Source organism: Paramisgurnus dabryanus, chromosome 23 (genome assembly GCF_030506205.2).
Source record: "Paramisgurnus dabryanus chromosome 23, PD_genome_1.1, whole genome shotgun sequence".
NCBI classification, from domain to species: domain Eukaryota; kingdom Metazoa; phylum Chordata; class Actinopteri; order Cypriniformes; family Cobitidae; genus Paramisgurnus; species Paramisgurnus dabryanus.
The window spans coordinates 2,450,638-2,478,009 of record NC_133359.1 but is presented as its reverse complement, the minus strand read 5'-3'; the positions used below and the strand labels follow the sequence as shown (position 1 = coordinate 2,478,009).

The 27,372-nt window shown below is 37.6% G+C and overlaps 1 protein-coding gene across 6 annotated transcripts in view; it reads right to left on the bottom strand.

The window, feature by feature from the left end:
* Window positions 1-27,372, bottom strand: part of neo1b (neogenin 1b) — a 121,080-nt gene that overhangs the window by 29,537 nt on the left and 64,171 nt on the right. For 5 of the 6 annotated variants that reach the window (XM_065277398.1, XM_065277394.1, XM_065277399.1 and 2 more), the window contains exons 3-7: window positions 26,718-26,993; window positions 26,112-26,262; window positions 18,682-18,818; window positions 13,977-14,131; window positions 13,480-13,600 (exon numbers count right to left, since the gene is read on the bottom strand). In XM_065277398.1, the coding sequence (XP_065133470.1) occupies window positions 13,480-13,600; window positions 13,977-14,131; window positions 18,682-18,818; window positions 26,112-26,262; window positions 26,718-26,993 (840 nt within the window). The remainder of the gene's footprint in view (window positions 1-13,479; window positions 13,601-13,976; window positions 14,132-18,681; window positions 18,819-26,111; window positions 26,263-26,717; window positions 26,994-27,372) is intronic. The other variant, XM_065277395.1, reaches the window with a different exon arrangement.

The window sequence follows — 27,372 nt, the reverse complement described above, 5'->3', positions numbered from 1 at the left end:
CTGTACCCCTACATTCACATAGTGATGTGTATTAGTGACATTAACTTTAAAAATAGAAAGATAACTGAAACTATGACAACTACATCAAATTTAAACTGTTATTTCATCTGGACTATATATACTGTACATATATAATACACACATATACTACAAAATTGATATATATTCTATTGTTTTCGTCTTTAAAATGTTTTTTTTTCTGGGGATGAGTCGTAAAACTTAATAAATACTTAGTTGCTAGGTGACACAGACATTTTAAGTCAAATTGAACAATACAGATACTGCGTTTGAAAGATTAGATTAGGGATGGGACGATAACCGGTTTCACGATTAACCACGATAAAATGTCCTGACGGTTAGTAATATCGTTAAAAATGTAATTATCATTACAACCGTGTTTGATTACCGTGATTTTGAAAACTTGCAGAAAAAAATTGTCTAATCAGAATCAGTTTGACACAGGCGCGTACAACATATTTTTTGGCACAAGAAGGCATTTAAGGGATAATGTATTGTATTCATTCACGGTAAACTTATTAGACAGATTTTTTTTACCACACAAATCATTTCAGGGACATGAAATATTAAATTGTGATTTTCAAAAATAAAACTTCAAATGTTTTCAGTGTGTGTATCAGTTCTGTTTGAACATTTCCATCTAATTTTAACAAAACCATGATAATATTGATAACCGTGATAACTTTGGTCACTATAATCATGATATAAAATTTTCAAACCGTCCCATCCCTAGATTAGATCGATGACTTATTGGCCTCAGGAAATAATGGCGTGTACACACCAGAAGCTAGTTTAATTATTTGCACAGTATATTACATATAAAATTAACGCAAAGATGTGAAGAGACACGAATTTGAGCAGGGCGCTGTGAATGAGGTGAATTGGGTGGCGCAATTTCGCCTCAAACACGTCTTCTGCGGCATTAAATCGCCCAACAAATAAAATGCAAGGAACGCAATGCTTTGCGTTTGTTGTGTACGCAGCATAATGCCATGTACACACCAGAAGCGAATTTAATTATTTGCGTGAGTAGATTACATACAAAGGCAATGCAAAGATGCAATGCAAATGACGCAAATTTGGCAGCCCGATTGCCGTACACACACTATTTGTTTCAAACACATCTTTTCTGGTTTGGTGTGTACATGGCATTATTCATAGGCAGAATAACAAAATGATGTTTAAAAATATTAACTACACTGAAAAAAATTATTCTGTGCCTTAGTATATTTAACTTAAACTAAATTATTAAATTCTATTAACAAAATGTAAAAAGTAAAGATAACACATAAATAATTTAAGTAATTCTAAATTAACAAATTATTAAGTAAATCTCACTTAATTTTATCATGTAAAATTGACCCAAATTTGTAAGAAAGACATTTTGTGTTGAAACTACTTGAATTATTTAAGTAAATATAACTAACTAGGCAGTGGACTTCTACTTCCCAGCATGCTTTGCATGGGACTGCATTTGGAGATTAAATTTGAAATTAAATGCTATTTTTTGTGTTTTTAACAAAAAAGAAAGACTTGTTAGTGTTTCAGGTTAAATTATCTTTGAGATTTAGAAGAGTTTCTGTTTCTGTTTTGAGTTTTGTGGTTACCATCATTCAGAAGAGTGGTGCTAGACAATAGGTAACACGATGAAAATCATGATGTAAGCAGTAACTGTGCTTATGCCAGTACTGAGACCTACTGAGTCTCTTCTTACTTGCTCAACATAATGTGGCAGTTAAATGTGGAAAGTTAAGATAGAATAAGAGATTAAAAAACGATTGGATTAAACCATTAAATGGATCTGGTTGCACATAATTAATGTTAGTGTACTGAACATAAAAAATTGAGTAAATTCTACTCAAAATATTTTAGCTACAATTATGAATATAATTAATTTAAAATTACTTATAAAATATAAGTACACTCAATTGATAAATTATAAGTACACTCAACTTAAAAATTATATTTGGAGTTAGATACATTTATTGTGTGCATCTTCTTGACATAATAAAATTATGTAAATTCAACATAAAAAAAATTCAGTGTACAATACTAATTTGGTAGAAATGCAATCCAAATTTGGTGAAATTTGGTGAAAAGAAATCGTAAATGTATCGTAAAAGTCCTCTGACCCTTTTTCTCTGACAATGTTTTAATTTTAAGACCATGTTTGGCCAAGCAGATACACACACAGAATTGTTGGATATCAAAGGCAATAAAGGAAACATCAATACTGCCTTTTATAATCAATCAGATGAAAGTATCTCCGGAGACAAAAAGAATTTAAATCAGATGTGCTTTGATGCCTTCATACCTCAGGTAAAATGTTTCTGCGTTCAGGCACAGCTTCTGTCTGATCAGATTCAACAGCGCTGATTGGAAAACGATTGCAGAAGTAAACAGAGGCGGTTAATCATTATGTTTGTTTGCTTACAGTTAAACCAGCCCAATAAAGAGAAAGCTGTGTCATGGACTCTACAGCACCAGAGGAATTCAACTTAACAAAACCAAAAATGCATTACGAATCAATTAAATACATTACACAAAAGGAATACAACAGAAAAAGTGAGTCCAAGGAGAACTAGCTAAATGCTATTAAACTCTTCTAAACTGTTTAACCTAATAGCTTTAACCTCAGATATGAGTCACATCTCACGCCCTCAACACATCACCTCACTCGAGACACAACGGGACTCGTGTGACAGCGAGGGCGCGAATGGCATCTGTCTCATAGACTGACATCAGAGACCAGCTGGAGACATTCGTGTGCCAAATCGGGCACTGCCACCCACCCAATGGAGCTTCCCGCTCGTATCCTGACTCAGCACCAGCGCAAAAACACACAAATAAAAACCAAAGATAAAGAACCGCCCATTATGAAACACCCAGTCCAAGAATAAAACCGTATGCATTTTCCATAGGTGTTATACATGACCCTTAACCATAAAAACGACGACACCACGGGACGTCCGACGTCAGCGCCATTTTCAATAAATGCAATAGCACAGTCTATATTCTACATTACATCCTGTTACATGCAGCTCTTTATTTGTTTTAACAGCTGGGTGTGATAAGGTTTCGCTCAAACGAACAGGACGAACCCTCCCGAATGAGAAAGCTAATCTTAAATCTACTTATTTCTCAGTGTGGGCTTCACGGCGGGGTGAAAATGTTCACAGTGCCCTTCAAAGGGAAGATCTGAAGACAGGAAATGACATCAAACACAGAGGGGTCCTGAGATTTTATTATTATTATTATTAGATATGAAACTTTCCCCCAAAAACCCTTTGAAATAAAACAGAAATAGAATTGTAAAATACACCCGAGGGTGTGGATTTAATCAAGACCGAATGCTGGGACACTGTGAGTTTGAAGTCCTGCCGATTTTATTTAAAATGAACAGAGGGCTGAATGATATAGCAAAAAAACTTTTCTTGAGATTATCTTGATATATTTAAAACTTTTCTGTATTGACAGTGTATATATCAAAACTGCATTTGCTCTGAAATGATGCAAAAAGTTGAACCATTATTTTCAACCAAAAAGACATTCTTGAAAATTCAAAAACATATTTGCAACTCAAGTTTAAATGAGATAAACCATGTCTTAGTGCTCTCATACTTGCAATGATCAAGCAAAATAAAATCAATCTAATGACATGAAAACAAGAAATGCAAATACTCAGGGTTGCTTAATATTCGAGATGCACCGATATTACATTTTTCACCACTAGCAGATAATTCAAAAAGATATCCGTCGATGCCAATAGTTTGACGGTTATATTAACTTGCATTTACTGAATTCTGAAGATTTCATTTTCTGAACGTTATTCATTCACATATTAAACTAGTAATGTTTCTTTATATTTTCTATATACAAAGCTCAAATTCACTGGATTTTCCTGTTCTCTTTTGATTGACAGGATATATCAGCCATGACTATTGGTTGTTTTAAAACTGTCGGCCGATAGCATGAAATGGACTGATACGGATTATTGGGCAATATATCGGTGCATATCTACACTGTAAAAAGGGTTTCTGTGCCTTAGTAGATTTAACAAAAATAAAATGAGTAAACTGTGTAAAAAAAATTCTTCTTGTTTTTTTAATCAAAATTTGAGTTTAAATAACATAAAAAGTTGAATAATTTGAGTATTTCTAAATGAACACTATTGAAAGTAAATTCAGCTTTATTTCATCATGTATAATCCACTTAAATTTGTAAGAAGGAAATTAACTTAATAATTTTGTGTTGAAACTACATGAATGATTTTAGTAAACATAGCTAACTAGGCAGTAGACTCGTAGTTCCTAGCATGCTTTGCATGGGACTGCATTTGGACAGTGAAATTTAAATTTAAACGCTATTTTATGTGTTTTTAACTTAAAAGAAAGAGTTTTTAGTGTTTAATGTTCATTTATTTTCGAGATTTAGAAAAGTTTCATCTTTGAGTTTTGTAATTACGATTGTTAAGAAGACTGGTACTTGTGCATAGACTGCATACTGATGTATGTCACGCTTTACAGCTGCCCAAAACCAAACTGGGTGGGCGCGTTGATTGAATAAACAATTCGTGCCCTCATCTCACAGAAAGATGAAGTCTAAACAACAACAAACCATAAAAAAGTTCAAAGAAAGTAAATTAAACTGAGTAATACTAGAACTATTATTTAAATCAACTTAATTTTGTTGCGTTTGTATTAACTAATATTACAGTGTTTATTATACTTAATAAAGGCTGCAAGTTGACTCAACTTAAAACATCAAATGCAGCCACTTGCCTCAATTTTAATAAGTTAGATTTAGGTATTACTCTTTACAGTGTACTTAATATCATACGTGATCCTGGACCACAAAACCAGTCAAAAGTTAGGATAGGACTTCTGGAATCTGAGGGTGCAACAAATCTAAATATTGAGAAAATCGCCATTTAAAGGGGACATACCATGAAAATCTGACTTTTTCCGTGTTTAAGTGCTATAATTGGGTCCCCAGTGCTTCTATCAACCTAGAAAATGTAAAAAAGATCAACCCAGTAACTTAGTTTTGGTAAAACATTCCCTGCAAGCATGTCAAAAAATAGCTCATTGAAATTTGGCTCCCCTTGTGATGTCAGAAGGGGATATACCGCCCCTTAATCTGCACTATCCAACCACGACACTGCCATTTAGTGCAGAGATCAGCTCATTTGCATTTTAAAGGACACACACAAACCGGCAAATTTTTGCTCACAACTACCAAGTGGTGATTTTAACATGTAATAATAAATTATCTATGGGGTATTTTGAGTTAAAACTTCACATATGTACTCTGGGGACACTAACGATTTATTTTACATATTAAAAAAGTCTTGTGAAATATCCCCTTTAAAGTTTAAGACCCAATTAAGTCTTTAGTAGGGCTGGGTATGTGATACGTGGACCATGATACGATGTTATGTTGCATGTTGCAATACATTGCGATACTTTTTCTTATTTTCATATCAAAAATGTAAAAAAAAAATGCAAAACATAGCTAACTTAAAAAAAACTTTTAAGACCCAATTAAGTCTTTAGTAGGGCTGGGTATTGACAAGGGCCTCACGATAGGATTCATATCGTGATACATGGTCCATGATACAATGTGTCACGATACTATACAATACGTTGCATGTTGCAATACATTGCAATACTTTTTCTAATTTTCATATAAAAATGTAAAAAAAATGCAAAAAATAGAGCTAACTTAAAAAAAACTTTTTTTAAAGCCAAAGTGTTTCCACACGTCGACTTTAAAAGCTGCAGGTGTTTTTACATTTTCTGCCATTTTCTTACTTTGCTTACTTCTGAGACATGGCTGAGATATGACAGACAACTGGACAGCGACAACTACAGCAGCGGCGGAGGAGGTCGTTTGATGGGTTAAAAAATATCAATAGTAGAGATTAAAATAAATATTGATACACTATTGTGGAAAAAATGTATCACGATAGTTAACTGTATCAATATTTTTGCACAGCTCTAGTCTTTAGCAACACATATTACTATTGATAAATACATATATTTATGGTAGGAAATGTACAAAATATCTTCATGGATCATAATCTTCACATAATATCCTAATGATTTTTGTCATAAAAACTAGATAATTTTGACACATAAAATGTATTGTTGGCAATTGCTACAAATATACCCGTGCGACTTATGACTGGTTTAGTGGTCCATGGTCACATATCACCAGCAAATTAATACAAATGTACCATGTCATTTAACTTTAAATAAAAAACCATAACATAGTTTTCAAGACTTCAGTGTTAAATTCCTGAAAAACATTTAAAAGGACAAAAAACGAAAGAATAAAAAGATGAAAGAGTAAAACAGTGTTTCACGATGTCACGCTGATATTAAAGTGTCTTCTTGAAGATGAAACAGCATCTTCTCTGAGGTACACTACAAAGGTTACAACCCGACACGCTCCTCACAGCCGAAGAAAACCTTTTAAGACCTTCTTGTGCGTTCCTAATGTGTCTGCTTATCAAGATGAAAGCCGTGAATGTTTGTTTAGCAGCGTAAAGTCGTAAACATATCCTGGTGATGAAGTTTTTCAAAAACATGGCGGTGTTCCAGAACCTTTGAACAGAAAATCAGCTCTATTTTAAATGACTCGAAAAACAAGTATTATATTTTTCCTAAAATCATAAAAAATTTGGTCAAGTTTTAGCTTTAAGACGCATTGCTGAACCTGGACCACTTTAACTCAACTCATTGAGCTGTAAAACAGCAGCCACAATCAGATCTGTCAGCCGTGTTTGTGTAACCTCACAACCACAGGAGGACTCGATTACGGCACGCCAGTCAGGAAAAGGAAACCCAACCTGTCCTAAACGCACCCCACTCCAACACAGCTATCTGTGCTGTTATTTATGGATGTTATGTTTATGACCTCGAGATCATCATCATTTGAGTTATCGGAGAGTGACGGCAGGAAGCGGATAAATCAGGCACGTGTGACCCTCGCTGTCATAATCCAAAAGTGTCAAAAGCCAGCAGAGAGCTTCCTGTATGGGGACGGTTGACAAAAATATGTGCAGCAGACAGATGAAGGGTAGGGACTTTGCTACAATCCCAGAATTCACCTCATGAAGTTTTTCTTTCTGTCATTTAACATCCGCTTTTCCAAAGTGACAGATCTATTTAACATAAAACTCAACATCACTCATAGCACCGTTAAGCCAGGCTTCTGTTCTTTTGTCCTTTGATCTAACCCGTGATTGCAACGCGTACCTTGCGGTCGATGCTGGGAAACCCAACCTGCTGTCAGGAAACACCGGCGGCTCATCAATAGACATTCACAAAACCCAATAACAGCTGATTGCCCATCAATTGAACAAAACAGAACCTAGGGTGCAAAACTCCAGTGAAAATTACACTCCAATCAAGACTGTTGTCAGATGGATGGCTTTCACCGCGGTAAACACACTGGTAATAAGCACCTAGAATCACAACAACAGGTACATATAGAGTTAGGGACTAATTCTGCGAGTGCGTAATTTTCGGATCGAATTTGAGCTTTGGATGCATAAAAAAAAAAACTTGTGCAACTACACAGCATGCAACACTCTGACCGGAAGTGATGAATTTTAGTGTGTTCCTATCAAAACACAATCCTTTTAGCATAGCTGTTAAAGGGAGTCGCACACCGGTCGCGCAGCTCTGCGCCACGCCGTTCTAAAAAAAAAGAAAACACAATGTTTTTTATACGCAGCATACGCACATCGGCGCCAATAGGTGGCGCCTGTCCGCTGCACCCAGCTACGACTCAGGAAGTTGCTTAAATCCAAGTCGCGCCACTCACATAGTTTAACATTAAATAACATCATATTTGCCCAAATCATTTACGATTAACATTGGGTGCTAACGTATATTTTGCATTTTGAAGTAGACGCTATCTGACTAAGCTCACGCTATTTAATGTGCACTTCCGGTGTACGATACCTCAGAGTTGTCCTAGACACGACTCGACGCTGCGCATCCGGTGTGCAACCCCCTTTATTGTTTTATTCATTTGCATTCATTTATTTATTTCACTATAGTGAATATTCATAGATTGAAGGCTCTTGCATTGGAATGGGCTTCTCCAATAATGGCACGGAATTACGATTAAACAAAAATTTCATACGACTGCCACTAGGGGGCGAACTCTGACAGTTGTGTCCGAATGGTGTGTACAGTGGAAAGGTGGTTTATAGCTTATATGTTTTTAAAATATTAAAAAAGAAAACATGAAGTGCAATTTTAGTCATTAGTCAAGAATGCTAATGTAAGTCAGTGGTTCTCAAACTTTTCGACATACCCCCCATGTAAGGTGCAACCCTTTGTGCCCCCCCAAATAAAATGCATGACATTAAACCATCCCAAACTGAGATTTTGAATTAAACAAAACATATTAAATTATACAATGTAGTGCTGTTGGTTAATAGCCTAATTTGTCTGAGGTCTAATTACACCAAATTTATGAGGAATTAATGTATTTTATAAAATGTCATAAAACTGGGCCCCCTGTACCATCCCGCACCCCCCGGTTTAAAAGCCACTGATGTAAGCGCTGGTCATGGAGTGATGGCTGTGAAAGTTTATCGAGAGTGAAATGACAGTGGATTATGGGATGCGGCTCCTGGGAAAACTCCTCAAAAAATTCAATTTTGCCATCATTAACATCCATCCAACCATAATGTTTCACTGAATAATTCAATAAATTCTGATTTGGCCTGATGACCAGTAACTTGATTAGGAATTGCAATACGTTTAAATCACAAAGTAAAAACAACAGGCTGTAAGCCAAACACTCGCATGAGAAACACAATTTACCATGAATTTATAATGCGTCTACCGCCGACAAAAACCCAAACAGCTGATCAGCAGCAAAAATCAACAGAAGAGTCTGGACTGATTTCAATGCTACTGAAGTGGATTATTTCTTTAATTATAACAAAACGAGGATTAAATGGAGAGCAACAGCTTATGTTCAAAGTAAATAAAGACCTTAGACAGGGAGTGAAACACACAACACCTCAAAAACACTAAACACAGAAATTAAACATGTATAGTATATTGAATTGAGTTATTGTCACAAGGGTCAATTTTTTCAATTGACATTTATGAATCATCTGAAAGGTGAAAATAAGCTTTCAATTGATGTATGTTTTTTTTAGGATAGGTGCAATTTGGCCGAGATGCAACTATTTGAAAATCTGAAATCTAAGGGTGCTAATAAATCAAACTATTGAGAAAATCGTTTTAAAGGTGCCAAAGAATGCATTGAAATTATCTGTTAAATTGTACTCTGATATCTACATAACATTTTTTGTCTTTATTAAGTGCGAAAATGATCCAGAGTCAGTTTTTCATGTCAATTTACAACCCTAGGATTTGCCTTTAGACTGAAATGGTCTAATATTACCTTATTTGAAAGGGTCATGAATAATAATGTTGAGCTCTGCTCTGATTGGCTGTTTCTCCTTCAGTAGCTCTGTGTGTGTGTAAACAGATCTTATGTTTGAGTCTGTATCAGATTTTGAGGAATAATCAATTGTTTGGAGATTGTTAATGGACGTTTCTGAGTGGTAAGTTTGTGTTTTTTTCAGTATGGACCTGGAAAACATGACTGTAACGTCAATAGTAGAACTTCAGCCTAAATACTAGCATATAGCATTAACTATAGCATTAACCAGTCACAACATTGTACTTAATTTAATGTGTAATTTAATTCTCGACTGTAACGTCAAAGTCGGTGTTATGTTGATGTCTATTTTCCTGTTTTTCTTTTGCATGCATGAGATTTACATAAGAAGGAGAAAACAATCATGTTTGAGGCTCATGATATGTCATTACCATGTACTGAACTATTATTATTCATCTATGCTGAGATAAACACAGTTTTAAATTCTACGGCACCTTTAAAGTTGTCCAAATAAAGTCCTTAGCAACTGCATCCACTTACAAAAATATTTTTTATATATATTTACGGAAGGAAATTTACAAAATATCTTAATGAAACATAATCTTTACATAATATCCTAATGAAAAATCTATCAATTTTGACCCATACAATGTATTGTTGGCTATGACTATAAATATACCCGTGCTACTTGTTTTGAGTTCTAGGGTCACATTTGTATTTTAATCCTTAATACGTAACAAAATATATACATACTGATTAACCGATGAAACACAAATGGGATCTCATGAGTTTATCGTTTACTTCTCCAACCAAGATGTGAATTCAGGTTTCTATAAAATTCTTCAAAAACCAAATGATCTAAGCTGTATTTCTACAATTCTCTCATTTTAGTCTAATTTAACTTTACCTAATTTTAGGTGAAACATCAGAGACCAAATTCAAATATGCATCATCATAAACTTCAAGTCTCCTAAGCTTCAAAGGAGCAACTTTAGAGAAATTAAAAATTTCTTTAAGTAAACTTTCTTCTCTAGTCAACACAACAAGTACAATGCATCAATCACTGAAATCAGGTACAACAACTATCTGTTAAACTTCATCTTGACAGATGTCTTCTACTGAATGATTTGTCATTTCAACAGCAGCTGTTTCGAAAAAAAAAAAAAAAAAATCTATATCTATATCTATATCTATATCTATATATATATATATAAAAACATCACACACTGTGTACTTCTCAGGAAGAATGGTACATGATGACTATACTACATTTCCCATGATTCTCTGTCACAGCACAAGACTAATAAACCAGCACACTGATAAACCATCAGTGCACATCTCATGCACATCTTCTGTTCTTGCATTAACACAAAAAATTTGCATGAAAATGTATAAAAATGCCAAACATTCATTTCTTATGACTTCATGAGTACAAACTTCTCACGAGGCCGTGCAGGCAGTGCTAATTAAAGATGTCATTGAAGTCTTGTTTGGTGAAGCAGATTAAGTGTTTGCTGGTTTGTATTAGGCCTGCCCGTGTAAACAAAACCTCCTCGACACATTTAGCAGACAGAAGCTTGCATTATTAAATTATATCCGGAGTTACACGCGCATAATGCCGGGGCTCTGGAGTAAAACGTGCTAATGTAACGCTGAACATGTGAAAATTAAAAGAATGCGCACGTTCGTAATGAAGCCGAGCACTTAATTAAAGATGATGAAGAAATGAAAAAACACCAGAGACTCGCGCCCGTGGCAGGTGCTGGAAACAAATCTCACCATCCGATCAATGCAGCGTCATTCACGCGTTTGCTATACGTGTGACAACAAGCTTAAATCGAGTGTGTGGAAATGCATGTGCAAATGTTACGCGTGAAAAAGTCTGAGATCGAGTGGGAGGCTACAAATAAAGCACTACAAATGATTATTTTTAATGATGCACATTAGAAAATTGTAAACAAAACAGCATGCCTATCGAGTTTCACTGAATAAGGAGGTCTATAATACCTGGAAAAATGTTGCATTTAGATGCAATGGGGACCAATAAGATTACCAGCTGGATGTAAACCAAGCAAATGTCTTTGTGATCGTAGTTGGTTATGAGAAAGCCAGATTAATATTGAAAACATTATAGCTATGTTTACACAACAGCAATATAGTAAAGCAAATGATCAAATGACAAAATGATCCGTGATTATAGGGATCAGCAAAAATGACTAAAAATGCTGTATTATGCGTGCTTTTTGGAAAAGTGTTATAAACAAACAGCCAAAGCGCATATAAAGTTTTACGTTTACAGTTTAAACGCCCGCTCAGATACATTGCCTAGAACAGGGGTCTTCAACGTTTTATGGGACATTGACCCCTTAGATGAGAGAGGCATGGAGTGGGGACCCCCTGATACTAAGGACTATGTTTACATTAATACATTTATCATTTAAAACGCTTTACTTTTGCTACGTTTACGCCTTTCATTTACACTACGCCACCGTTTTCGGCCCTCATAAACGGATTCATTCGAAAACGCTGCAGACCCTCTTTTAGTTGTAAGAACTCAGATGTTGCGCTGCAGTGTAAATGAACGTAGACGGAGTCTTATGTAAACGAACAGCTGATGTTAACGTGACAGCACATCATTTTCAAAGTAAAAATTATTTTTATTCAGGTAAATGGAGGTTTGCATCGGAGGTTTTGCCAAAAATAGTAAACATCTACCAACCAGCTATTATAAATGTTATATCAGATTGTTTTAACATGTATCCTTATAGATAATGTCTGTTTTATATTTATGTTTGAAATATTGTTTGGTTTGAATATTGTTGTAATGTTGTTTATGTTTTGTTAAAATTTAGTTAGCTTATTACGAAAAGATAGACTGTAATTTTAAATGCAATATAGGGCGTTGTAAAGGCCAATATGAAGTGAGAATTGTAATGCGTCAGAAAAATTAATTTTGTTTCATATAATTTGTCTCTTAATTTAAATCGATGTTTGGTTGGTAAGTTTTGTGAATATAAATTAATAAAAACAATAAAATCAACGTCAAATTAATATTTAATACTCGTTTAGCCGATTGCGTTTTTTGCGGACATCGCACACTTTTAAAAATTTACGTCATATTAATTTTTAATACTTTAGCGGGCCACGCTTTTTTTGGGAGAACGCGTGTGAGGGAACACAACACACACACGCACTGACAGTGACAGGTAAGGGAAGATAAGTTATTTGGTGTTTTTCTGAAGAATACAGTCAGTTTGTACGAAATTAAATTCGCAAAGGTAAGCTATTATTAGAGTAATAAGTTATTTTACACTTTTATGCGCATGCCCAGTTACGTGATTGGTCATGTTTCATGCTTTTATGGTCGTGAATAGTGATGAAGATTCTTTTAAAAATGCCAGTATAAACGAGGATCATTTTTATTTTAAAATGCCGTTTTAAAACGCAAATGCTCTAATGAAAACAGGGCCTAAATGTGTAAAAAAAGAAATTTAAGTAAGCAGTAAGGTACGATAGGCTCCTTTATCATATTAGGCACAAAGCAAAGTGGAGTAAGCACAACTATAGACCAATCAGAATCAAGGACTGAAAATTCTGAAAAAAAGACAAACATGCTTATATGATTGACCTTGTTTTTATGATGCCGAGGTAACGTTTTTTCTGTCGCTACTGCTGCTTCCTAAGAGGGCGCTTGCCTTGTCTTAAGATATTTTGTTTTTGTCCGGGGTCTAAAATTGCACTGCACACGGTACCTTCAATAAGCCTAGGTGGCTGCACACGTGCACAACTTTGAGAACATTGGTTGTAATGTTTTGTACTTATGCTTTACATTTTTTTAATAATTAAAAAAATAAAATAAATAAACCTACACTTTTGGACTCATCCCCAGAAACCATCTCAGATGGATGGCTTTAAACTTAAACAAACAGAAGCATTGAAAGCATTCCTTAAGATCTGATGTGTTGTTAAAGATCTGAATGTGAATCTGTGATGACAGTAATTATATGCCATAAGAAAGTTTACCTAAATCCAGTATTATTAGCTGTGCGCTGGCCTGAATGTTTCCAGCGTCGTTCTCCGTTAAACACTGATAAAAACCCTCGTCCGATTTCACTAAACCCAAAACCTGTAGGTTGTGCTGCTTCTGTGGAGACACAAACAACAAAACAGATTACCATCATCAGCCAGTTATTACTGCGAGAAACACAGCCGCTTATGCCGGCAAAAATAACAGAAAGAGATTAATTATGACTGGAATGGTTGTTGACTATTTATAGGGCTGGATGATAATATAATAGGACTTTTCACATAAAGGATACAAATTACAGAGCCATTACCACTGAAGCACAAATCACACGTTTTCACAGAGACAGACATTAGATATAATAAACTATTATCAAGCCAGATGATCTCAGTTTTTGCATAAATTGTTGTTGAATAGAGGAAAAGAAAGACCTTTAAAATCTTCACATACAGCAGATTTGAGACCATAGATGTGTACTAGACAAGCTTTGATTTACCACTATTCTGAAATAATCGCTCGGTATGACCGTGTCTCCGTCCTTCATCCATTTCACAGTGGGCGGCGGTGACCCCGTGACATCACACTCAAAGATGATGTCCATGGACTCCTGGGCGTACGTGTTGGAAGGTCTCGTCAGGAACCGTGGAGGAACTAGAAAATAAATGAACAACATGCACCCGTGAAGCCGAGAGGGGTACAGCGCAATAACAAAACTACTGAAGTCTAACATCCTATCACAGAGTGTAATGCGATAACAGGCACGGAGCGACAGTTCAAGTGTTCATCTATTCATTTCCCTTTACAGTTGCTATAGCAACCGCATCCGTCACAGAACAAGTTGGTTTGTGACCTCTCATAGTGTTAACAACTTAGTGTGCAGGTGATGAAAGATGTGCGGAGAGGGAACAAGAACACGAAAATAGTAAAAATATATACACAGGTAGCTTCATCTTTGAGAAGGAAATATTTTTGTATTTTAACATCAGTTTGTGATTTTAATTAATGTTTCTCTCTTGAATCAAACTAGGATCTACACTTGGTTTGGTCTGAGATTTTAATTAGAATTTAATTGTTCTGCTTACTGTGCCGTAAATGCCGCTTAGTATGTGAAACAGTATGCTACAATAAATGTTTATTACGCTAAATACAGTAGTTGTCACACAACCTCAGTATGCATACTGTATTTAATTCAGACGGTGACAAAGTGTTCTCTTATTACAGATGCAGAATTGAAATATGGAATGTTGCGCACTATTGTGATCAAACACACACACATAGCATTTCTCAAGATTTTCGTTTCATCTTACAGGGTTCCCACACCTTAGTTAACTTCAAATTCAAGGACCTTTCAAGGACTTTCCAGGTCCAATACCCTCAAATTCAAGGACTAAATGTGGGGACACATTTCAAGTGAGAGCAAGGTTACATTGTGTTACCTTTTAAGATATATTGTTACAGTTCCCTTTTGAGGGAACTCGCGCTGCGTCACAGCGGTGACACTGCGGTGACACTTTCGGGACGCCTCCAGGGTTAAAGGTGTCTGAATGTGTTTATCAAATTCAACCAATGGTGAGGCTTAACGACAAAGACAGGGTGAGCGCGGGAGCCAGGAAGTATATCGCTTTATGAAATATTGCCAAAGATGGCGTTACAGGGACGCAGGAAGAATGGCAGGAGAGACACAGCGTCTCGTTCCCTTCTCAGGGAACAACAGTTACATACGTAACCCGAGACGTTTTCATGTGTCAAACACAACTATGCAACTATACTTCTTGCATAAAATAGATTTAAGCACTTTCAATGACCTGTATCTATGTATGTATATTTTAAAAACTTCCAAGGGCCTTGAAGTTTTTTCCCGCAGATTCACAAACTTTCAAGGATTTCAAGGACACGTGGGAACCCTGATCTTATGGGTAAGTTTAAAGTGTAACCCAACCCAGCATTAATTACGGTTCTGTCAGAAATCAGGAAAATCTCAGCTTTTGACCTGTCAGAAGACTTACGAGTGCAGACATTAAGATATTAAAACCGTTAGTGTTTAATAACCCGACTCACATTACTCTGAAGCAGAGAGCGGTCACTGCAGCTCTCATCAAAAAATAGCAGAACATTATTTATTCCTGCAGTCACAGCACACTCCCTATGAAGAAAAATGACTCAAACACGAAAAATACTGCATAAAAGCTGTGTCTCATAGATGGTATAGCATAAATTACATCCATGTAGATAAATATTAAACAAACCATCTGTATAAATCATGGACATAGTGTCTGTGATGTCACCCATAGGTTTCTGAAGAGCATTTTTGAAGCCCGAAGTGGGTGGAGACGACCGTCCTCATCTTAGCAGTACATCACTACCAAATGACCCAAAATAGGCAAAGAGGCAAAATGTGGCCTGGTTGCTAAAACCACGCACGCCTAACTCAACAGTTGTGACAGGAGTGGCAAACCACCCGTCACTCAATTGGCCACGCACTTATTATGCAGAACTTTAAGACTTTATATAATTCAAATGGATGAGTTACAAAAAAATTCACCCCCTTACAGTCGTCATGAGAGAGAAAATAATTAACTTAGTAGACCAAAACCACTTTTGTACCAGACTGTAAACAGTAACGTTTCGGGATTTAAGGTTGCCAATTTTATTATGCTTAAAATATTTCCAGGAATGTTCCAGGTTCAAAGCAAATCAATGCTGTCAATTGCCGCAGAAATTCATTTCAACTCATCTCTCAGTTTGTAAAAAACTTGTAAACTGTGTTTACAGGCATGCAGTATGCATACTAAAAAAAGTCTATGCTGCTAAACATAAAAACACAAGACTACTGCAAAAAAAAAAAAAAAAAAAAAAAAAAACTCAACCTTGACTGCAAATTATGCACATGGATCATGCAAAATGATGCGACAATCAATAAAATCCTGTTAATATGGAGAAAACTTCACTCACAGGAATTTAATCAGTAATTTAGGACCATATGAGACCCGTGCTGACAAATTGAGTCGGAATGAGCTAATTTTCAAAAGGGATTTTTTTTATAATTTGACATTTCTCTATTATAAAAACTTCAAAACGATGAGTGATGTGTTGGAATCTTTTTGGAAAAATTGGAAAACTTGAGAAAAAAAGAACAGAGTTAAAGTATCTATATTATTGGAAAAATATATGTTGAATTTTTTTCTTTCTTTTGTTTTTTAATTGACATTGAGACCGGCAGCTTTAAGATCTACTGTAATGCAAGGATCTAATATAATCTTACACATCACATAAGACAAAGACATAACAGATTATATCTGCATGAATTCTTGTCAAAACTACAGAGCCCCTAAGGGGACATGGAGCAAAAATTAAATAAAGTTTAGTTTAGCGTGCGCACGTGAAACTATCGTGTGTGCGATAGATTCACGTGCTCACGCAATAGATTCATGTGCGCACGCGAAACTAAACTTTTAGTTAGCATTTTTTTTATGTCTATATATGTCGGGTATATGTGTGCATGCATTAGATCTGTCAGTCAGCGTGAGGAAAATATATTTTTTTTCCTTAATAACTCTTTTAAAATCAATCAGGTACCGAACTTTATCTCTCTTCAGAACTCTTTTAACATCTAGCAAGTCATGCAATTAATTTTTTAATTGCTGCATGTTTTAAATCCAACACCAAAATGTCAGACGTTCATGTGGATGGACACACATCTTTGTTTAGATTAAGCATTTAGGACATTACACCTCTTTAAGAAAACATGCAAATAAAGATAATTTTAGATGTTAGACCATTTAGAGCATTAGGATAACTAGACGAGGGTTTAATGTACTTATTTTTATGAAAACCTCAATTTCGACCAAAATCGAAATACAATCTATATACAGTGCGTATTTAGATTCATTTTGCCAGCATGGGTCACAAATGTTTATAAGCTTGGAAAATGTATAAGGACAAACTCATATTTCTGCATTAAATCTTCTGAAGTCTCTCCTAATAATTGTTAGTGATTTAATGTAAATATGAATTTACATGAAACAGATTTTTTTTATATATTGCAAACTTATTAATAAACATGACTATATTACGCCTACACATGCACTTGTTTGAGCGTTTTATGAAGTCTGTTCGCACACATCTGTGGCCACCTGTGTGTGCGCGTTTTGGCACAAAGTCAGGTATATTTTTACCCCATCAGAAACCAAATCAGATCTACTGACTCTCATGGGAGATTTCGCTTCCTGTGTTCAGTAACAGAGCTGTCCGATTGTGCGTCATCACCTGTAAAAGTCAAAAAAAGCTGGTGGAAAAACGTCAGAGTCTATCAGACGTGGAATCTCTCCGGTGGTCGACTGCAGCTCAGATCACCAGCAGGAGGTGAAAATAACAGACCTCAGATCAGGGATGTGACAATAATACACACATACCTACCACACCGGTCTCTCTGGCTTTATTCAGACAGGCAGCAAAAATTCTGCATATACAACTTGAATCATTTTAGTTGCTTGTGGTTTGCAAAAAAGGCATCAAATCCGATTTACAAACCCGATTCAAACCACATTTAGAGCATCCACATTTAGTCTAAACGATCAGAGTACAACATGTTTTGTGTAAGCTGTTAGTATAAAACTTTAACACAAACTAGATCCAATATTTTACTCTATATACCGTTGTGCCTTTATTTAAATGAGCTTCTGTTGTTGTCTAATATCGAGCTGGAATTACATTTACTTTTGTCATTAAGGCTCATTGTGATTGTCTGAAGTCGGTAAGTAAATGGTTATCGGCCACAGACTTGATTGCCAATAGTTGAAAATTTAGCCAGGCGAGTCGAGATTAAAACAAATCAAGTCAAGTATGAAATCATTAGTGACGCAAGTAAGATCCAATCGTAGTTAAAATAAAAAAATCTTGCATTCGAAAATGTGAGTATTGCATGCCCTGACTTTGTTGAAATATCTTCTGAACTTTTTTTTTTAAGCGTTTAGATGCTCAGAAACATAAAAGCTCTGGTTCGCTCTACAAAAAAAGCGGATGTCCGCAAAGAGATGAAAGTAGGGAAAAAATCTATAAAGGTTAAATAAATAAAAACAAACACATCTAGACGTGTGGTTGCACTATAATAACCTTATATTTCTCGTCAGATGTTCATAAACATCAAATGAATTGATCTAATAAACCAAATTAGATTTATAAAACTTGTTCTTGATACACACCCCGCACAGCGAGCTCTGCCTGTATCTCACTGGTCATGTTGTTGCCATCTGCCTGGCAGCTATATATCCCAGCATCCTCCTCTGTCAGGTTGACGATCTGCAGGCTGCCCCCACCAATCACAGCGAAGCGTTCACTGCTGGCAAAGAAACGAAGAGCGATTAGGACGTGTTGACAAGCTGTTTGTCAAAGACACTTTTCCTTTCAGGACATCTGTACTGTTTTCACCATCGCAAACAGTCTCAAGCATCGAGACGGTGTTAAAAACAGGATACGGTGTAGATTTCATTTCCTCTGGATTTTCCTTTATGTGTTGATGACATGTCCTACAGTTTGTCATTAAACTGCTGTCCCCCAATGACTGTGAGACCGGAGGCAACCATAGAGAGAAATGGTGGGTTCAGTAAGATGTGCTAAGAGAGAAAAAATCAATAGTTACAGCACGAGAGAGAGAGAGACACTACAGGGCCCATTAAGGAATCATCCATTCAAACCACCTGCATATCAATTCATCATATAAATACTCATACTGTGCTATTAAGGGAAAATTACCAATTACTGTGTTTGACTAAGGACAGATAAATGAGTGAATTCTGCTTGCTCGCTCATCGTTTAAAGGTGCATTGTTTAACTTTTAGGAGGATCTCTTGACAGAAATGCAATATAAAATAAATAACCATATTATCAGTGGTGTATAAAGACCTTACATGAAAAACTGTATTGTTTTTATTACCTTAGAATGAGCCATTTTTATCTACATACTCTGCGGGTCCCCTTATATGGAAGACGTCATCATGTTTCTACAGTAGCCATAAACGGACAAACTGCTTTACCCCGGATTTCCGCCAACTGCGGAGCGGCTGCAGATCGGCTCTGCTGCGTAACGGCTCCGCACTCGGCCTTCCGCCAATACCCACCAGGTATTTGTTGCATAGCGGCTGTGTGCTGAAGTGACGAAGACCCATGAGGTCTCGAAAATTCACGTGATGATCGCGCGATATCTAGTTCTGTCTACGCCCATTATGACGTTAAATTTTGACGTTTTGCTGGACCAGCCCAGATCACAACACGAGATCTCGCAAATTCAGGTATGATCACGTGATATATTCATGGTTCGCCCTGCGGAGCTGTCCGGCATCCAGATAAAAAAGAATCCCTGTGTATTTGTTCCGGAAGGGTGCGGATGGCCAGAGCTGTGACGGATTCGGAACGCAGTCAGTGGAAAACCCACATTTTGAGTTGAATGGAAACCGATTGACTCCGCCGCCATTCCGCAGCGGATCCGCAGCCGTTCCGCAGTCGGTGGAAATCCGGGGTTACAAAACACGTTTCATCGCTACGTTGTCCCAGATGATGACATGTTTGTCCTCTGTAAGGAAGGGCGGAGCTGTGGACTTAGGCTTTTTCTTAATTCCAAGAACGCAAAGAACGGACTTGCGTTCGCATATAGATCGGTCTTGCCAGGCGACCTTGGAAGAACAAACTCAGAAGGTCGCGAGAACACAGTACGCACTTGTGAGAATTGAGATCTGTGCGATATTCCTGTTGGTCACCTGACCTCCCCAGATTCAACATCGCAACATTTATATGCAGGGCTCCAGACTAACTTTTTTCACTAGGAGCACAGTGGCCCCCAACTGAAAATTTTAGGGGCGCAACCAGAAAATTTAGGGGCACACACCGTAAATCAACATGCTAACCAAATATTCACATTTATTAATTTCCACTGTATTACTAATAAATACTTTAATGATAGATGTAAAGTACAATGTGCTGTTTCAAATTCAGTGTCACATTTTATTGTGCACTTTTGGAAAAAAAGGTAAAATTTACTGGTTGCACATGTGCGACTGGATGTAAAATTCAGTGGCACACTCTCAAATCTTAGGGGCAAAATGCCATCATTTGGGGGCAGTCTGGAGCCCTGATACGTGACAAACATACCATTATCTGCATTATTATATAGATTATTTTATTTGTGTTATTTTGTTAAGGCAAATACGTAAATATTTCAGATACCTTGTCAAGAAATAATAATATAATCTAAAATAAAAAAACTCAATTAAGATAAGTTGTTCTATGCCAATAAAACATACATTTAAATATCAAATGTGTGTTTTTTATGTATTTATTACTTAAAACGTTTACAAAGAAACTTTTTTATATACATATATATATGTACATGCATATACGTACAAGCATATTTGTGTTATTGTAAGACAACGTTAAAAATCTTGTTGTGCGTAGCACTTCCTTTCTCCGCCATTGTTTTGCTGCAAAGACTTCTGGGGCGTAAAGCGATTTCAGCATGAAAATTTGCACTCGAAGCATCCTCGATATCAAGAACACATCCGGGTATTTTCATGCGTCCTCTGTACTTGCATTCTTCAGAATTGGAATTGAACTTCGATGGTTAATGATGACGTATAGCGAGAACACAAGGACGAAAGATCGCTAAAGAACACATATTGAAAAACCATGGTTGAAATTCACAATCTTACCACTAGATGCCGCATAAATCTACACCTTTAAGAATTTTTTTTCAAAACATTCAAGCATCTTCCAGTTCAAAGTAAAAACCTGATCGATTACGCCTGAAGTATGGTTGGTATTTTACGTGTACCTGAGGGTATGCGTACATTTAAACCCATAACCTTGCAAAGCATAATTTTACAGATTTCAACACATGTGTATTGAGACAAATTGTAATGGCTCTCTTGGCCTACATTTTACATACTCCTGTATGCATGTCCTACGCAAAGTATAAAAAGTATGCACTGTTCCAAAAATCCTGCGCACATACTAATCTGATGACAAAATTTCTGTTATGCGCACTGTATTATGACCCTTGTGTTTGTGTAAAAACAAAACTATACTTCAGGCTTAACTCAAATTACTATTTCTTTATGACACTGAAGCTGTGTTACTGTTTTAAAAAATTTTGGACTTCAGTGTGCACAGATCTTTAGAGTCCTGTTCATATTTATTGTTGGTTGCAAACGTTGATCAAATATTAAAAACAAAATCAACTTTCTTGCAGGCAGAACATTGCTCATAAATGTTTAAAAAGGAGACAAACACTCTCAAGCCGAGCATTGTAAATATCAACGGATTCAGCAATAGAGCCAGGAGAACTTATTTTTATTATACAAGAAACACATTAAATCACAAACATCTTGATAACAATTCACCACCATTAGTGTTCCAGAAAGAGGCGTTTGTTTTAGCTGAATATGCATCTGTATATGATTTGTAATATTTCTCGTTTCATATGCTTGCAATCCACTCAGAAAATCCCGACAAACACTCAATGCTGAAGTAAGTGTTATTCCTGGGAAACACCGCAGTCCATCCGGATGTGCTGGCGTTCCTTCTGGAATACAAACCCCTGGCTATATTTTACACAGAAATTCAATTTTAACAAATGTCAGAAAGCACAAAAGCTGTTCTGTCAGGGTAGAAAACAATCCTCATTTATCCACAGCATTCCGTGGCTATCTGCCGGCTTTCCATAAAGCACTGAACAGCATTCCCACTCTAATCCAGGGTTAAGTCAACATTTAATTCAGGCATGAGACAAACTTTTAAATCACCCAATTATCTGTGTTATATTCTCTCAAACACTGATCCAAGACCATCTTCTTATTTCCAGATTATCACTTATTTAATTAGGAATGCATGAACTGACCTTAGATCAGTATTACTGCATTTTAAACTGTCTTGGATCAAAGCAAAAATCTTAATCAGTAAACACACCCTTACAGAGAGCTGAAAATCCATTTATCCAAATCTTTACTCACATCCACAAACACATGATGGACAGTCCTGAAGTTGTGGGCATTGTGGGTAATCACATGATAAGAATGTATCAGGAATACATTACATCAGCCCAAAGCCACAAGAGAAGCAATTACACTGTAAATGACACCGTCTGTCAGAAATTATCGCACAGACAACTGCAATTAGACATTTAGACGCTTTCAGTCAACACTCAACGGACAGACCGAGAAAGAAACGGCCGACATTTAGGGACTGAGTGTGTGTAGCATCTTAAACAGGTCATGATTAGTCCACATCGGCTCTTTTATACGATCAATTCGATCTTTACGGAATGCATCATTTCAAATTACGTTGGAAGGGAAACAGTTGAATACATTATTACAGAGAGAAAACTATAGTACTATTCGGACAGGATTAGTTTTACATAGAGAGGTGGGGAAAAGCAATTTATATCAAAGTTTCTCAGTGATTTTAGTCCTATCTTAATGCTCAATGTCAGTTATCATTACAGACAACGTCAGACTTCCTCCTTCTGTGAAACGGTCCGGAGAAATGACCCCAGGTAATAGAAATCCGGTGCGAATAGACCAGCTGTAAATATATGTCACTTCTCACTCGGCCATCCAATCACCCGCATCGTTCAACGACTGATAACAAAGCAGAAGTATCATAGCAACCAAACCGCTAAGCCAAGCTTACAGTCGAACATTTTTCAACTCTGGGCACTCAGTGCGGAAAAACCGCAAAGCGCTGGCACTCAACACGGACAAAACTCATTGTTTTCCAATAAAAACAATTGAAAACAAATGGCGGCTGCCGACGTAAACGCCTTGGTGTGCACGCACTGTTTAACCGCGGTTGAAATCGTCAGGCGGAAGCCAACTGTAGGCATTTGCCAGCATTTTTCAGCTGAGCGCTTTGGTTGCTATGATACTTTTGCTTTGTCTATTGTGATATTTGTCCCATTCAATGTGATTGGACGGCAGAGTGAGAAGTGACATTGACGAGCTGAACGTTTCACCCAAAGTTGAACACTTTTCAACTCTGGGCGCTAACAATGCTTTCATACCGCCACCGGCGAGAGCGTCAAAGTGGCCGGAAGTCATTTATTTTCAATGAGAGCCGGCCGCAAGCTCCGTCGTGTATGACGTGAGTGTCGAGGAGAGTTGAAATCAGATCAACTTTATGGTAATAAGCTAGGACGCAGTTCAACGGCAACCAATCGGAAGGCAGAAACGTTCGGCGGCAACCAATCGGAAGGCGGAAAACCTCCGCGTGAGAGGATTCCAGAGAATGCATTTGAGCGTCAGAGCGTCCACTACACTTTTTCTATAGCGTCTTTTATTGACGCTCTCGCCGGTGGCGGTGTGAAAGCACAGTAAGAGCGGAAAAACGCCAAAGCGCCGGCACTCAACATGGACAAAACCCATTGTTTTCCATTGGAAACAATAGAAAACATATGGCGGCTGCCGAAGTAAACGCCTTTGTGTGCACGCCCCCTTTAACCGCGGCTGAAATTGTCAGGCGGACACCAACTGTAGGCACTTGCCAGCGTTTTTCAGCTGAGCGCTTTGGTTGCTGTGATACTTCTGCTTTGTTTATTAGTCATTGAACTATGCGCCGGTTGGTTATTGTGATATTTGTCCCGCCCCTCATTCACAGTCATTGGACGGCAGCGTGAGAAGAGACCTTGACGACCTGAGCGTTTCACTCAAAGTTGAAGATTTTTCAACTCTGGGCACTCAGCGAGAAAAAAAAACGCAAAGCGCCGGCGTTCAACACGGACAAAACCCATTGTTTTCCATTGGAATCAATTGAAAACATACGGCGGCTGCCGACGTAGACGCCTTGATGTGAACGCCCCGTTTAACAGCAGCTGAAATCGTCAGGCGAACGCCAATTGTAGGCGCTTGCCAGCGTTTTCAGCTGAGCGCTTTGGTTGCTATGATACTTTTGCTTTGTTCATCAGTTGTTGAACTATGCGCCGGTTGGTTATTGTAATTTTTGTCCCGCCCCTCATCCACTGTGATTGGATGGCAGAGTGAGAAGTGACATTGACAAGCTGAGCGTTTCACCCAAAGTTGAACATTTTTTAACTGGGCGCCAAGAGCAGAAAAACGGCAAAGCGCCGGCACTCAACACGTACAAAACCCATTGTTTTCCATTAGAAAACATACGGCAGCTGTCGATGTAAATGGCTTGGTGTGCACACCCCCGTTTAAACATGCCTGAAATGCCAGGCGGACGCCGACTGCAGGCGCCTACCAGCTTTTCAGCGGAGCGCTTTATAATACTTCTGCTTTGATTGTCATTGAACGATGCACCGGTTGGTTATTGTGATATTTGTCCCGCCTCTCATCCACTCTGATTGGACGGCTGAGTGAGGTGTGACATTGATGAGGTGAGCAATTTAATAAAATTGCATTTTTTTCAACTTTTCCGCCAGCTGTTGCCGTTTTTGAAAAGCATGGCACTTCCATTTGAAACAATTGAAAACATACGCTAACCACCGGCGTAAACGCCTTGGTGTACGCTCTTAGTGATCTGAATAAAACTGCAAAACAAAAGTCAGTAAGTGATGCTTATATCTGCAAACATTATCAGTCTCTTAACGCTGGCAGGCACGAGTGCGTAACCTTGAAAACTTTGGACAAAAGCATCTGGTTGAGTTATGCGTTTTTAAACGAATGTCTGCGAACCTCAGGAGCAAATCCACTCCCAGCGTGAGGAAATAAAACATGCGGCGGGTCAGAAGAGAGACAGACAAGGAGCTAATAAAAAGCATGTAATCACTTTTACACCACCACAATGAAAACATTGCCAAAGCCGCCTCTGAAATCACATCAGGGTAAACAGACCAGCACAAAAGGCGTAATAATGACTGATGGAGTCCAGCGCTGTATCCCTGACAGCTGATTTACATGCGGGGACTGTACTATCCTTTCTACATTATTCATGCAGGACCGATGACAACGGCAGAACTGAACCATTACAACAGGAAAGAGAACAGCAGCTATTTTACAAACTACTCGAAGCAATTTAAAGCATATAAACGGCGTGTGCGACTTTATGTGGTGCATCGCCGTGTTTTAGATAAGAGTCTCGTAATGATGCCACGTAAACGCAATTACACAACAGCAACATGAGGAAGGCGCACATGCTGCATAATATCCATTTACACGGGTGTCGGTAATTACCCCGACCGAATAATAGGATATTTTACACTGAGATGTTGAATAGTGAATACTGTGATTAAGTCAGACTGAATGGATTCGGTTTGTGTGTTTCATGGCGACTGGCTTGAGTTTGCACCGAGTTTAGTTTAGCACTCCAAGTCACGCATGAGAAGCGTGAGTGCTGCCAGCGTGCGACTGAACGACGGCGAATCTGAGGAAGAAAGAGTTTAAGTGCTATCCCACAAGGCACTGCTGTCAGCTTGAACCTGTACACAACGTTTTATTTGTGAGAAAAAGAAGTAAAGAAAATTGCATTTGGTGTATTGCGAGCCCCAGCGCACGCTTCTGAATGCCAAATGCTAAAATGTTTGGATTATAAGTCACACTGTTCATTTATTGGCACTTCATCTTGGTGGTTTAGGTTAAAAGTCCACCGCAGTGGAAGATTAAGAGAGAAAGTGTTCTGGCTCACTTACCCCTCATCAACCGGCCTCCCGTTGAACGTCCAACGAATAACTGGCACGGGATAACCCTTCATGACGCATGGCAACAACACGCTCTCCCCGACAACCTTTGCCACTGCAACCGGGCCTTGGAGAGTCTCCACTTTTTCCTCAACACCAGAGTCTGCAAAAATAACAACAAAATGTTTATTTTACATGTACGCTGTCTGCATCCTATCGAATGTCTTTTTGCATGAGTCAGAGTTTACCAACGTGAACTGAAATTAGGATTTTTTTTACGTTTTACCTTAAAACCACAAACAAAAAAGTTTTTACATGACCATCTCTATCATTTGAAACATATAATTTACTTTTATTATTACATAACAGATTTGCATCAAACCTTTGCGGTATTTTCAAAATGACGATAAAAACTATTGCGAAACGAAAGGTTATAGTACATGATTTTGTATATTTAAAGAATGACCATGTGACTTAAAAACCATGCAAACTTCAAACCTCAGGTAACCTATAAAAACAAAAAAATATTTCAAAAATCGTTTTTTATTAGGCGTATTTTCAAGTTGCGCAATCTGAAGGGTCATGGAAATGCAACTACTATCCTTTCGTCATCCTTACCTGCTGACACCTGTAGCTCCGCCTCCTCGCTGGATTTAGGCGGTCCTAGACCCTCGATTGTGCATCGGTAGAGTCCGGCATCACTTTGAGAGGCATTGCTGATGACCAGAGCTCCACTGGGTAACTGTATGACCCTGCTATCCAGCTCTACGGCCCGGCCGCCTTTCTCCCAGCGGATAAACGGGGCGAGCTCTTCCGTCACCTCACAGTTTAGCATCTCGGTCCCGCCTTCATGAACAGACACGCCCTCCGGTTGACTGAGGAACCGCGGAAGTCCTGCAAGGACAGAATGGGTGTTACTGGTAAACTATTTAAATACAAGTGGCAGTACGAAGAAACTATACAAGAATAAGAAATCCTGAGGAAATCCAGATGGAAATGAGATCCTTTTCAAACTCTGGAGGAATTAAGTAAATACACTAATGGTCTTGTCGAACCAATTAGTAAGGAAGTAATAGGTGAAGAGCTGACATTAAGCTTGTTTGAACAGCATAGCAGTGGGTCGATTCACATCATAGTTTACTCTATTAATACCTTGATTAATGCTGCACCGAAGAAGCAGATTTCAACTTAGATTGATATGACAAATGAGTTTGTCTCAAAAATTCAATTTGTCATCAACTTGCTGGTTTTAAAACAGATTGCAGTTAAAAAC